The 14,646-nt window shown below is 36.3% G+C and overlaps 1 protein-coding gene across 1 annotated transcript in view; it reads right to left on the reverse strand.

The window, feature by feature from the left end:
- The window catches only part of USP47 (ubiquitin specific peptidase 47), a 39,876-nt gene that overhangs the window by 6,988 nt on the left and 18,242 nt on the right, over window positions 1-14,646 (reverse strand). Inside the window, exons 12-24 of the mRNA XM_010014147.1 lie at window positions 13,595-13,726; window positions 12,811-12,887; window positions 12,435-12,490; window positions 9,236-9,348; window positions 8,216-8,320; window positions 7,694-7,901; window positions 7,149-7,264; window positions 5,996-6,115; window positions 3,879-4,665; window positions 2,827-3,002; window positions 2,568-2,648; window positions 1,314-1,429; window positions 324-442 (exon numbers count right to left, since the gene is read on the reverse strand). Of these exons, the coding sequence (XP_010012449.1) occupies window positions 324-442; window positions 1,314-1,429; window positions 2,568-2,648; window positions 2,827-3,002; window positions 3,879-4,665; window positions 5,996-6,115; window positions 7,149-7,264; window positions 7,694-7,901; window positions 8,216-8,320; window positions 9,236-9,348; window positions 12,435-12,490; window positions 12,811-12,887; window positions 13,595-13,726 (2,206 nt within the window). The remainder of the gene's footprint in view (window positions 1-323; window positions 443-1,313; window positions 1,430-2,567; window positions 2,649-2,826; window positions 3,003-3,878; window positions 4,666-5,995; window positions 6,116-7,148; window positions 7,265-7,693; window positions 7,902-8,215; window positions 8,321-9,235; window positions 9,349-12,434; window positions 12,491-12,810; window positions 12,888-13,594; window positions 13,727-14,646) is intronic.

A 14,646-nucleotide genomic window follows, 5' to 3' on the forward strand; every position in this document is an offset into this window, starting at 1 on the left:
TGTACAGTGAAAACATGCACATGCAAAAAACTGCCTACACTACCTACTGTATGTCCGAAGGCTTCCAATAAACCTACAAACCAGTATTGCCACTAGTGTTTCAGGAGATCACAGCCTCATGGAATTTGCATTTCCACAATCCCCCACCCAGCTTCATGCAAGGCTTGTGTTATTCTTTTTGCTTCTATTTTTTTCCCCTAATAAAATGCTATTAAAATGGCAGCAAGTCTTTAAAAAAAAAAAAGTGAAGTACATTTTCCAAAATATCTAAAGAAAAATAAAAATCCAACATTATCTTCTTTCCCTTCAAACTGTATCATTACCATCAAGTATTTCTAAGAAGACCTCCCAATTGCTTGAAATATTGATATCTTCTTCATAGATATGATAATCCAGAAACACAGTGCCTGGGTTCTTCCAGGTTTTCTTTCGTAAGCGAAACCTATAAATACATTATGAAGAAAATGCTGAGTTTTTATCTGCTCATCAACACCACGGAGTATCTTCTGACAAAACTGAAATACAACTCATTTATGTAAGGTCTGGTGAGGCTTTTCAGGAACGAGTTTTAGCATTCTGAAATAGTCATGAGCAGGGTATCACTACTGGCCCTTAGCGCTGAATCTTTCATAAACACAAGGAAAACAAGCCTGTGTTGTGCTTGTTCAGTGCAAGAAATGTGTAGGGATTTAGAGGAAGAATATTCTAGTCTATTTAAGATAATAAAACAAAATATTCCCAAATACTTCCAACAATTTTGCTGCTCCTCTTTACTTTTTTTTGGTGGGTTAAAAAGGGGCGAGGTGAAGAATTAGAAGAGGACTGGTATCCAATTTATGTACTTACTTTTACTGCATCAATCCAGTCACAACACAAAAGCATGAGCTTCGATTTAGATACAGAGATAAATAAAAGTATAAACAACTAAAATAAGATAAAACAAATACAAAACTTGAAGTGTAATGGTGCGTTCACACCAAATGTTGTGATGTGCCCCATAATCACAGGGCACTAGAGAATGTAACCCAACCACAGCAGTCAGAAATCCTTTGGCTCAGTCATGGTGAGGAAAAGATCAAGGTGAAAAACCTGGTCCAGATCTAGGTTCCTACTGCTTTTCTCAAGAGGGAAGGACCAACACTTATCTTTCAATGTGTCAAAGACCATAGTCACATATTTCTGCCCCTTTCATACCTTCTTTTCTCCACCAGAGGTGGAGGGGGGGAAACGCAAAACTAACCCCAAACCAAAACCAGCCCACATTTCCAAGTAATGCTTAATCAAGTAACTTCAATGGATTGCAGTCTTTTCACCTGTCAATTGTCAAGTCTAGGCCACATTGTTCTCGAAGCTGAGGAAGCAGCTCCTCTTTTGACTGACGGACAGTCATTCCTTTAGCAAAAACAGCATCTAGAAGAAACTTGCATGGCTGTGAATATAAAGAGAAAGCGATTAAAAACAAGGTTTTGAACAGAAAAAAGTAGATGTGCTTTCTGTTCACATTTTCTGACCAATCCATGCATTAAGCAAAGCGACCATTAGACTGCTTTTTATAAACGATGTAGGCAATGAATTGATTAAAATTAGGTTTAACTGATTTGTGTAGCAGCAGCCTTTGACAGGTGAACACATGTCACTGCAGAAATAGTGCCTTGTGTCTATCAACATTCTAAGCAATCTGAAAGGAGCTTTTAAATTGAAGAAGACATACGGTAATAAAAATGCCTCTTTCTTGGCTTTCATTGGAACTCCATGACTCCGCAAAAGTTACTTTTAAATTTATCTCACTCCCTGCTTTATCAGTTCAGCTTCAGTCTCTTACGCTTATCCATCCCTGGCAGTGGTTCAAGGCCAGGATGGGCGGATTTTGAGTAACCTGGTCTAGTGGAAAGTATCCCTGCCTGTGGCAGGAGGTTGGAGCTGGGTGATCTGTATGGTCCCTTCCAACCCAAACTGTTCTGTGATTCTATGATTATTAATATGTATCCTTTAGTTCGGTCCAAAAAATAAAATCAGAACTTAAGATGCATACAAACTTTGGAAGACTGTAATCTATACAATGAAATCACTTTTATACTTTTCGTGTCCCAAAAGATGTAACAGGCAAGTAAGCTGTGTTATTGCAAGAGAGACATTTTTGTCTCAGGCTTGTCTTATGCAGACAGAGCATTTATCCAGCTGATCATTCTGATAAGCACTGTCTGCAGTACATGAATGCGACAAATTATATCAGTACAGAGAAACTGCAACCATGAGCAAAACCAGCTTATTTGGAAAGAATTCTACATTATTTCCATATGTTTAAGAAAAACAAAGAAACAATGATTTTCATCTGCACTCAATCTACAGTGCACAGAGAGAAAGACTTAAGAGATACACTGTAGATCACACTCCAATTTTATGCTTGAAACAGCATACACGATCTCAAATTCCCTTTTTAAATCCAGGAAATCTTGCAGGAAAACGCAGAGAAAAGAAGGACTTCTTTTCTCCCCAAGATTTCAGAGAAAAGCCTTGGGCAATATTAACAATTTAATGACTCAATCTTGAAATATTCAAGACCTTACCTCTGACTCGTTTACCAAAAGCTGATAGACTTTGACTCTGTATTCACCCTTCTTAAGGGCTCTTCCCAGTCTAATAGTTATCTGGAAGGCAAAAGGAGCACCTGTCAGAACTGATACAAAACTCAGAACTTGTTACACACTACAAGACGAATACAATGATTTCACCTGGCAAGTTAACAAAAAGTTGTAAAATAGGTTCTTAAGTTTGTCTACACAGTAGCAATGTATTTTTACGGATTCAAAATAACTTCTGAACAACCTTATTATCATCAGAAAATGATGAAAGTGTCTCATTCAGCCGAACACTCTCAAACTCCTGATTGCTGGCATAGACTCTAAAGACTTTGAAGTGTGAAGATGGAACTCCAACAAAAGGCTCCAAATGTTGCTTGAAAGCAGACAGTGTAATTCTTTTATCAACATGTACCATCAGCCCTAAGCAAAAATAAAGATAAAAATGGCATGAAACACATCACCAAAAAAAGCTCTCTAGTATCTTATTTTCATACATTCACATACACTGCAGCAAAACAATACTGAAATATCAGTATTATAGTTAATGGTCAGATTTCCATTTTATCTGAGGCTGTTACCAGAACCTTTAAAAGCTCTGCTATATTTTAAGTGCTTATGGGAGATACTCCTGGAAAACGTAGCAGTTCCAAACCACACTATTTTGTAATCAGTGAAACAGTGGAGCAAAGCAGTATCTTTTCCATTCACTAAGACAACAACTGGAGAGAATCAAAGGGAGCGTTTGCAGAAAATCCTTCTACAGGTCTCCCTTGACTCAAGGGAGAGACAGAAGTGCTTCTGAGGTACTGCTGGCCAGGCACATGCCACCCAAACCTTTTCTTCCCTCCTGGCTTTCAGGATAAAAACTTGGGTTAACTGTGTTCTGGAAGGCCACAGGATATCACAAGGCAAACTTGAGTCTAGATTAAGGGATTTTTTCATGGAAAAATTTTGTAATTAAGGAAAAAGCCACTGTAGTAATGTGAAATTCTGGAAAGTAACGCCAATAGTTTATCTTTAGAAACTCTGTTTCTTAACAAATGAATTTTAGACTCCACTACCAACTGCATCATGATTACATTCTAATGAGTCGTTAGAGTAAGAAATTTCCTATTTGGAATATTTCACTGAATAAATTATTTGAATTACAAATCTGATCATGTTGTCATACTAAAAATATGTAAAAGCTTTCCCCTCAGGTTAATCACTTATACAACTGTCACTGGACTTTTTAACATGACATATTAAATAGTAACAAAAGCTGGATTATTTTAAGGCACTTAAAAGAATACATACATTTTTGCCCTTCTCCCGAACCTTCATCTGCAGGGTAGGGTTCTGACTTAAAGTACATATATTGTGCTTCTCCTCTGCTCTTGCCACTTTCATCGTATTCACTGTCTGTTCCAGAATCTTCTTCTGCTGTGTCCCAGGTTTCTTTCTTCCCCTGATTTGCTTTTGATCGCCTACTACTTGTGATACTATGAGAATCAAGTCCATTAGCCAAGGGAAGTGGGGCATTGTCCACATTGCATAAAGTGTCACTGCTATGACTGGAGCTGAGGATATCACTGTCCACTGAACTCGTACTCCTGTCATTATTTACATCTGAATCTGATCGTTCCTCAGACTGGATATTTTCCGGATCAGAAATCTGAATTTGGTTTTCAAGTTCTCTGTTTTCTGCTGATGCTGAAGAGTCTATTTCATTTAAAGGTGATTCAATATTTTCAAAATCACTGGCTTCTGTGCTTTTGCTGCTGTCTCCATTATCCCCCTCCTGCTGCTGCTGCTGCTGCTGCAGAGACAAGCAAATAAGCTTCTCGGTGCTTTCTTCCAGAATTGCCTCTACAGATTTCATATTATCTACGGGTCCTTTTACTCTTTCACAGGCTTCATCCAAGTTGCCTGTATCTCCACTAGGCTTCTGATAAACCGCTCGCCTAAACTGAGATCCAGGTGATTGCTCTGGTAACGAAACATACAGCCTGATTGTGTTTGCGTGCCGATCCAAAAGTTTCCATAAATGAGAATCTGTATATGCCACATGACGATCTAAAGACTCTGAGCTTTCAATAAATACCTGGACATAAGACAACAGTGTTTTATTATGTAGTGTTAAGTAAAAAGCAGCAATAGCAAACAGATAGGATTGAGCACACATGAAAAATTATGTCACTAGGAAACATCATCTTTTATTTAAAAAAAACCAAAAAAACAAAAAAAAAACACCCCAAAAAAAACAAAAACCCAAACCAAAACATACACAAAGCCCAAAAAAGAACCAAAAAAAAAAAAATCCACAAAACAAAACAAAAAAACCCCAACAAACCCCACATTTAGAAACAGATGCATGAGTCTGCAGTCAAATGATGATTTCACTTTTCATAATCATCTTAAGATTGGAGTGGACTGCAAGCACACTGACCAGCTGCAGAAAACACTTATGTTCAGAAGTGTAGCTATATATCACTTCATGGGCACTCTTCACCTGTACACTAACTCTAGTTAAGGCAGCAATAAGCCCCACAACTACAGCTGGCAGCTTTTCTTTATTTTCTAATACAGCACCAAGGAGTCTTCAAATGTATTCATGGGTAAGCAACAGCACAAATTAGAAGACAAGGGAACAATCTTCCTTTTCTCGATGGCCACTGTATTGCAGTGACAACGTGAATGCAAGAGGGCTCACTGTAACCGAGTAACAAGTCAATGCCATTGTTTTACTCAGCTATAAGCCACCAAAGCCTTTGCTAATCTTCCTTAAGCTCAAGAACACACTATCCTTCATGAAATTTCAGACACTGAAGATGTGCAAAATGTGCCAAAAGGTGTGCTATTACTACCGCAGCTAAAAGGGCAACACTACAGATGCAGTTAAGTAAGTAATGAGTTACTCTTTTTATGATGCACTACACGTTATTGGAAACCTTTATTAGAATTTTTTTTTTTTTAAATAATATAAATTTGGCTGGGGGAATCTGCATGGTAAGAATTACTGAATTTAAGACAAAAACCCACCAGAACTTCTCTTAGTTCTGACATTTGTTTCTTAAGAACCTTATTACTGAGAACAGGCACAGCTGTTCAGAAGGTTTAGAAAACAAATTAGGCAGCTTTCATAGTAATATGCCAACCTTTGTTACCTAAAAATAATGACTTTTAGAAGTCATCATAAGGTTGTTAACCTCACCATCATTTGAACCAGATGTCTGAATCTGCTTTCCTTGTTATGCACACTTGGTTTCACATATAGCCTATAGTATTCCTCAGCACCATAATATCTGCTAGACAGTACAGAGTGAAATATGTGACTGTTATCCACTGCAAATTCTATACAGCTATCCAGACCTTTTACAACACAACAATAAAGTTTACAAATATGTGAACAATTTAGAAACCACAGCATGTACCTTGTTGCTTCTAAAAAAGCCTTCTGCTTTCAGTGTTTTGCTGGAAACGTTCAGCAGACGCAAGTCATTGTAGCAGCGCTCTAACACTACCCGCATTGTTTCAGCAGGCAGGTGTGTAGCCTAAAGTAAGACATCGACAGTAAGGTAACATGCACATCACATGTAACTTCAAGTACTGGAGCAAGTATTTCATTTTTTAAGATTATTCACATGGAAAGGAGAAGGTTTGCTTATTGACTTATGAACTGCTGAAGACAGTGTGAGGGAATACCTCCTGAACCTGCTCAGTCCCAGTTCCTTTCCTCCATTATTTGATATGTGGCAAATACTAGTTTTTCCAAAAGGTCAGTAGACCAAAATGGCTTGGCTTTGCAGAGATCTGACAAACTGTTAATGACCAGCAATCAGTCTTATTTAGGGTATGAATCAACTGAAAATAAAAAAATATTCTTAAGCATCAGGTTTTGCTCATTTTTCACTGAATTAGACTGAATCTGAGTTACTGAAATCATGTTTCATGACATATATTATAAAGTTACACCAACCACTGAACTATTTTACACAGACCTGACCAAGTAAAATGGCTGTCTTCAAATTCAATGGAAGCAGTAACATCCCATGGCTTAAGAACACCTAAAGATCAATCTGCATCTTGAGGCTACTGGGATGAAAAGGAGGGTTTGTAGGGAGAATATGGACAGCTTTGGATGCTAAATTTCAGTTACCGAAGCCAAAGAAGGAACTTCAATGTTGGTTCAGTTGTATGGTAACAGTTCACTAGCTCTGCCACTGACTGGATACTCACTGAGGGGGTTCAAGTTAATAATCCAAAGGAACAAGAACCTGACTCTTCAGCTTCCCCAAAACACTTATTTTTTGGTAAGCTAGTAAGCAATATGGCCAGACAGTGGTTAAGATTGTGCAAAAGCCAGGGTGCAAGTCTGGGTGGAAGCAAGAAGCAGATTGCTGCTTTTAGCACCAGTAAGCAGATAGACAAGCTCAACTAACAAACCTAATCTAAACCTACTTGACATGACACACATGAACTGCAAAAGCTGCAGGCTTTCATCTTGGGTATTTAAATTATGACGCATTTTCACATTCAGAGTGAAGGAAAGCTCTGTAATGCAAGTCCTTAATGACTGTAAATTACCTTAGAAATTAGCTGTTTAAATTCTGAAACTGTTTGATTCAAATAGGCTCGTACACTTATGGGAGGAGCAACAGATTCAGTCTTAAGGTCAACTACGTGAACCTTTACCATGACCTCTGTAGGGAACAGGAAAAAGAACATAAAACCACATATATATGAGAGAATTTAACAGGCAAAGAAAACACACATATGCTTGTCTAATGTACTGATTAAGGGGTTACATTAAATACACACAAACAGTAATGAATTTGCAAAGCAGTCCGATCTCAGAATTTAATTTTCAGATCAATTTTAACACCAAAGAGGCAAAATGTTCCAGTTTGCCAAATTTTAGCATACCTTAGAACTGCTTCTATTAGAAACACTTCAATTAGCACAGCACAGCATGCAGGTCTGAGTACTGACTTCATAAAATTCAGTACAACAAAGTTTATCTTCTTTCACCCATCATAATTAAGTTCTATGTTCTACAAGTTTTAGTTTCATGCCATCATGCAATATATGATTTTAGTCTGTCCTTGTCTATCTACAATTACATGTCTTACCACCAGGTTTATAGCACTGGAAAATCTGGTCAGGTCGTCTTGTTTCCAACAGTAAGTCAAACATGTATGTTGATTTGACACCTCCAAGTAATAAACCCATTGGTGTATCCTCTTCTCCTTCATAAGATCGTTCCAAGTAGTCATGAAACTCATCATATTTGACAAGACGACAGCATTCCAAAGGAACTGCTTCTTCTAAATCCATTAGCTAAATCAAGCACACACACAGAAAACCCCAAACATTTAATAATGGTTTATTTGAGAGTTTAGTTTTTCCCTTGTAAGCTAGGAATATCTCAATATGTGTACATCCAGGAATCCTCCGAACTCACAAATTCCAACTTGGTTTTACAAAACACACATATGCATAGTATCATAGATACTACATATACACATTTTCAAAATGAAAAAGCCTGCATCAAAATGCAGAGGAGAGTGAAGTTTGACAAGTATGTGTATAAGCATGTGAAAGCAGAAAAGATTACATCTAACAATTACACTATTCTGTTATGCATAGCATACCTTATAAGCTATTTCCACAGCTTCCTTCAGTGTCCTGTCCTTATGAACTTCTAATTTGTTCTCCATCATTATTTGTTTTGTAGGATGCATGCAGAACAATTTAATCTAGGAAATACAAAAGAAAGAATAATTATCATGAAAGTATTTCTGCAAACACCTTTCATATTAGAGTGGATTTAAATTTACAATCCTATATTCACACAATCTAATACCAAATACATCTTGAGCTCTACTTCAGTTATAGGACAGTTTCCTTTCAGCTGGTAACACACCTGCAGATAGAAAATGCCAAAAGGCACAGCAAACAGCACTAGTGTGTGTATATATGCGTACCTGCTGTACCTTTTTCCAAAGTAGGGTACAACATCTACAACCAGAACATCTTTAAACTGTAGGCAGAGTGCAAATCTTCCAAAATACATATAGGAACAATGAAAGTGAAATTCCTTTTCCACATACAGAGTTACGTATTTTACAACCATAGAGAGCCTTCTAATAAAACCACCACTTGATTCATAGGTAGACCAGCTGATTGTCATGCTTCTAAATCAGAGAAGTCATGTTATGTTCACTACTATTGAACCTATGGTTGGAAAAACTTTCCACTCTTTCTGCCAAATAATCATCTTGAATTCATTTCAGAAACATCACAAAGAAAAGTATCACAACAAAATGATTTAACAGTACGAAACACCTAACATACAGCATTACCTACTGTCTGGAATTCATTTTGCTGAAATCCAGTGATGTCAGACTAACTATAGTGTTGGTCCAGTTTTAATACCAAGTGAAATTCACACGGCGGATATTAACTCAACAAGAAAAAAATCTCTGGTAAATACCTCTAATAGATGCCTCCACTGTGTACAGGCTGCCAACAGGTTTACAACTCATTTTAAAGAATTATAAATACACATACACTTATCACAAAAGAAAGAGTTCCCGCATTGTATTAAAAAAATTACTATTTACTACAGAAACATTTCTTACTAGAAATGTATTGTTAGCAGAAATTCTAACCTTGCAAGTGTTGCGCTCAATTTCACGTTGCCTCTTTTCTTGTTCTTCCAATTCTCTCTCTTTCTGTACCAGCTGTTTAATATGCTCTGGATATTCATGCGCTTCAAGAAACTCTGCCAGTAAAAACAAAGCTACAGTTTTAAAGAACTTTTTCCACAGTGGGCAACATCTTTGGAATTATGGGTATATGTAATAGTTATCTTTCCTGCTTTCTTTCCTTTCTCTTCTCCACCCAAATTTCCCACTATACCACGACCTGCTCTCTTTTTTGTGGTTTAAATGAAACCAAAGTCAGCCTTTTATCCTCTCTAATCATACATCAGCAACACAAGAAAATGTTATTAGCACATGATTAATATTCCAGTACAACTAAGGGAAGCATTGCTATTGTAAAGAAATACACTAATACTGATGACTGCACTTGAGCCTGTTTCTACATTACAGGTAAATTCTGTTCTAGAAAGTGAATTAGCTGATAACAGAAGTCCCAAGATACTGTCTATATCGTGATAAAAATAAATATTGCACTTACTTCAGATTAATGTACTTCCTGACATTTAATAAAGAGAAACAAGACCAGAACATGCAATACTTCAAGTTAAAAAAAAAAGTTAACTTTCACCAATACACTTGTCCTGGTGCACTCCTATTGCAAGGAATTGGGCAAATAATTTTTCAGATTTAAAAATGGGCTTGGCATATTCAAGCAATCTGAAACAGGAGATTCAGCTTGTTTATTTGCTTGTTGAGTAATTAACAATCGTAACACAGGAAAATTACGATTTCCAAAGACAGCTCTTGACCCATAGGCTTTTTGTTTTATGGCTACTTTTTATTAAACTTCATACAATTTACAATCACTTCTTGTTCAGAAGGAGTAATATTGTTTCCATGATTCAAAGATTGAAACAATATTATTTCTTGTTGCTCTCAAGATTTACCACTTTATCAATTTGTTGATAAAAGGCTTTAACAGTATCCATCTCATGTTGATTGAATCAACTTCAGTACTATATAAAGCATCTACTTCAGATACTGTTACTTCAAAACCAAACAATACATATTTTTTAACTGCACTGTCCCCACTATCATGAAGTCTCCAAAACAAAGAGAAGTGGGCAAACTTGATTTTGTGAGATACTTAAGTTTCCCCCTCCTTATTTCCTTAAAGAAAATATCATTGTTCAACTCCACGGAGAAAATATTCAACAAGAAAAAGTAGGAAAAAGTAGTAAAGTAGAAAACAATAGTATGTCTGGAAGTACTCTGTGTATGATGAAGTATATTGCTGCTAAAAAATAAACGTGATTTGTGTTTATCAGGATGTCAAAATGACAAATTTGCTCCAAGGTATCACATGCATGTTTTTATAACATACTGATATAGAAGTAGTTGCAATCTACTTTTATTAATTTTAGGATTTTTTAAAATAAAATTTAGTTTAAGTTTAGATTTCTTTCAGCTTGTATTCCAAGAAAAAAAACCATTAAAGCTTGTTTTACTCATCCTTGCACTGCTGGTTTCTTTGGTTATTTTTGCTAATAGTCATCCTCGGTTTCTCACAGTGGAATTCAAAATTTTACCCCCAAAGCAGCAGTTATAGGAAGCAGAGAACAATTCATGTCCCTCCTAAAATATTTACAGCAGCAGAGTATGATGACCAAAATGTTTATTTTCAAGTATCTTTTATTCCGTCCTCAATGGAAATATTACAAACTGGTGCATTACAAACTCTCCAAGTATTCAAGTCTTTTCTATGTTTGCATGCTCTTCAAAAAGAAGGTGTGTGCCCCAAAAAGAGCCACACAATGTGAGGTGTCAAAGGTCTCACTTTTGAGATTCTCTCTATGAAGTAATAGGTAATTCCAGTTTGCCAATTAAGAAGAAACAAATCTAGCTGTCAAAACAGTCTCCCTATACAGGACGATTTTAAGATTCTTGAGAGCTTGAATTTACTCTTCAGGACACCCAAACTCTTCAATGAAAATTAAGAAGAGGAGGAATGCAGAAGTATTAAGAGGTGTTTACCTGCCTTTGAAAGTGTATGCAGCCTTTAATCTGCTCAAGCTATTAGGAAAAATTCTTCAATGACTTCAGGGCATTTAAGTTCTGTCAATTGAACTTCATACACCCCAAAACTTGCCTACTATTCTCCCAAGAACAGCCTACATTATTTATCAGCCTAACTTCAACCAGGCTACAAACTGACAAATTTCCCTTTATAAGGGTACACTACTGAACTTTTCCTTCAAGAAAAAACACATATAGCTTTGACACTGCAAGCAAATTAATCTTTGGCTCAATTCAACCAGTTAGAATATTAACAAAATATTCTGCTGATGAGTGTGGCTAGCCACTGCTCTTCTGGTTTCTTTCTACAGCTGTGCTTCTAACAAGGTATTAACAAGAAAGGGGAAAACAGCAAACATGCTTCCTTCTGTTTTGATACTGGTTAAAAAAAGTTGTATTCCATTCAACTTTCATTTGCTAGTACATCAAAAATCGGCAAGAGAAATCCTGGAATTTTACAGTTAGTAATATGAACAGTTTAAGACATATGAAATTAGGTAACACTTGAATGAAACCTCTAACAAGACCTTCCTGTTCTGAATCCAAATAGAATCTTTATTTTCCACAGTATCATATTTCAAAGATTAATCAACCTGTCAGGTATTACACAGGGCCAGGCATCCTTTAAGCCTTGGTGAACTCGATCAAAAATGAGGGGAGTAAGAGACTGTGAAATCCTAGATTTGTTTCTGACTCTGAAACTTATAGTATATTGTCACACCTCCTCCTAACTGGAAAACAGACACTAAGGGCTGTTTATAAGGTAAAACTGTCATTATGAAGTTCTTACGTACTCATTTTTACTATCTTTTTTATTCCACTATAAATCACAACACTATATAGCATTACATTAGTTTATTCAGTGTTGCCCAGTATACCCAGTTTTCATTTCCATGATATCCAAAATATTAAAAAAATAATCATGACCACCTCCTAATGATCCATAAAGGTTTACTGTAAGAAAAGTAGTGAAAAGCTATAAAAGGTGGCTTCCTATATCAAAGTACTCTAGCTTGCCCTAGAAGTACCAATACCACAGTCTTCACAAAAATTAGTACTCATCACATGTAAAACACCTCCTTATTCCACAACAGAATCTCAATAGTTAAGAACTGCTAAACATACTTACTTGCATTTCTCATTGGATCCTTCAGCCTATATATCAGCATGTATGCATTTGTGGAGCTGGTGGAGAAAAGAACAGTTACATGAATTTATCAGATAGAAGGACAATCCTGACTTCAAAAACAGTTCTGGTTTGGGTATGGTTTTTTTTTTCCCCCGTAAGGAGCTGTGTTACATGTATCTCAGCAATACACTAACCAAAAAATAAGTATCACATTCTTATAATGACGGACAACAGCAGTCAGGATAGTTACTATTACACTATTTGAAGCTTCCACTATTAATTTCAAGCTAACATATTAAGCACATGGATCTTGGCCATTCATTTAATTACACTAAAACATCACCAGAATTTAAAGTAGTATTACAGTACTACTAACCTAGCAAAAGCACTGGAATAATAGCCTCTGCTTCCAGAAGATCCACCATATGTTTTCTTAATATCTTCCTGAGTTATCTAAGAGGAGATTAATTAACGATTATTTGAGAAACTTCCATTAATCAAGACACATCCTCAAAGAAAAATGGCATTACATAATTAACACGCAATATTAATCATTCTGGGTTTTTTTATATTCATGCTTATTTGCTGACTGCAAAAAAAACCCAACCCAACCCACTTTCAAAGTGATCTGCCTCTTCATTTTACAGTCCACGTAAGCTTTTTGGTTTTTTCAAGGAACTTAACAGCATCCATCTTCTTGACTGCAATAGTGTTGGTTATGGGTACACATTAACACCTGAAATGCACCAGCAGTTTTAACAGCACAGTCTGGGTTACAACAAATCCACAACTACACTTCTCTAAGCAAGAAGTTTTCTTCATGCATATAGAAGGCAAAATTCTAAATACAGCCTCGTCTATACACAAATGAAGGCTTCCTTACGAATCATCACCCCCCCCCAATATCAAGAAACATTCCCCACCCCCACCCCAAGGCACAGAACCCCATATATAAATAAACCTACTAGAAGTCACTTAAGCTAATAAGTGAAACATACGTATGTGCCAGGACATTAGGATGAGAATATGAAACAAAGTACATGCTTGAAATACCTGCACATAAACCCAGCTTAATTATATGTAAGTGAAAAATAACATGGAAAATAGAAACATACTGGTTCATCTATGAGTACACAGATAACTAAAAATACTACTTTTACCTTGCTAACATGTTGATCATTAAAGCTGTACCACTGGTCATCACTAAAAGATTTTATACAGGCATAATAATGGCCACCAGCAGCACTTCCAGAATGAACCATAACAGAGAACAGCTCATACAGTAAAGAACTCTGGGGAGAGATGAAAAAGGTGTGATACATACTAAGAAAAGTAACCAAACAATCATTTACAAAAGCTTTTAAACAATAAAAACCCCAAATATTTTTAAACCCAAATATATAAACAACTGTATGTTACAAAACAGATCTGCATAACAGGTGAGGCTTATTTGCTATCATGCTCCTTTGCATTCTCTGAAGATTGCATTTTGCCCCTTAATATAAGTTGCAAACCAGCAACATGCCATTCAGAGTTTATCACCATTCTCCATTAAGTTCATTCACATGACTGAGTCTGCTGCCATAAACCCTTATTTCCATATATAAAAAGGAGGAAATAAAGGGTACAAAGGACATACCTTCAGTGTTGTCTATATGTTAAAAACTAGAACTGAAAACTAATGACTCATACAGATGTTACAAGAGTTAAGTATTTCCAGATTACAGAGAGGAAGTGCTCTGCAAATTCTTAGCATATGCTGCATCCATTATTAAGATATCCAAACCAAGAAAGTAAAAGTATTGCTTGACAGTAGGTTTACCTTGAGAACAAGTATGAATCAATTGGCCAAAGCTACTGTCAATACTAGGACATGACATCTGCATTAGACACATTACAATCCACTGTCCCTCTTCCAGTCAAGTGACTGTCTATTCATTTTTCTTTTTTCCAGCGAAGATTGACAGTATTCTGACCATTTATCAAAAAACCCTCTCATATGGTTTAAAGTAAATGTAAACAGGGACAGATGTGCAGATTAAAATGCAACTCAGCCTTTAAATATTTATGAAAGTAACGATTACAGCCAAACAGCTTCCTAACAAATATGAATAAAAGCTTTTGGCCAAATTTCAGATGAGTTCACTGAACAACAATACATGAAGTACATACACACTGTAGACATTACCATAAAACTCAAGATTTTTGATGA

Source organism: Nestor notabilis, unplaced genomic scaffold (genome assembly GCF_000696875.1).
Source record: "Nestor notabilis isolate BGI_N333 unplaced genomic scaffold, ASM69687v1 scaffold3265, whole genome shotgun sequence".
NCBI classification, from domain to species: Eukaryota; Metazoa; Chordata; class Aves; order Psittaciformes; family Psittacidae; genus Nestor; species Nestor notabilis.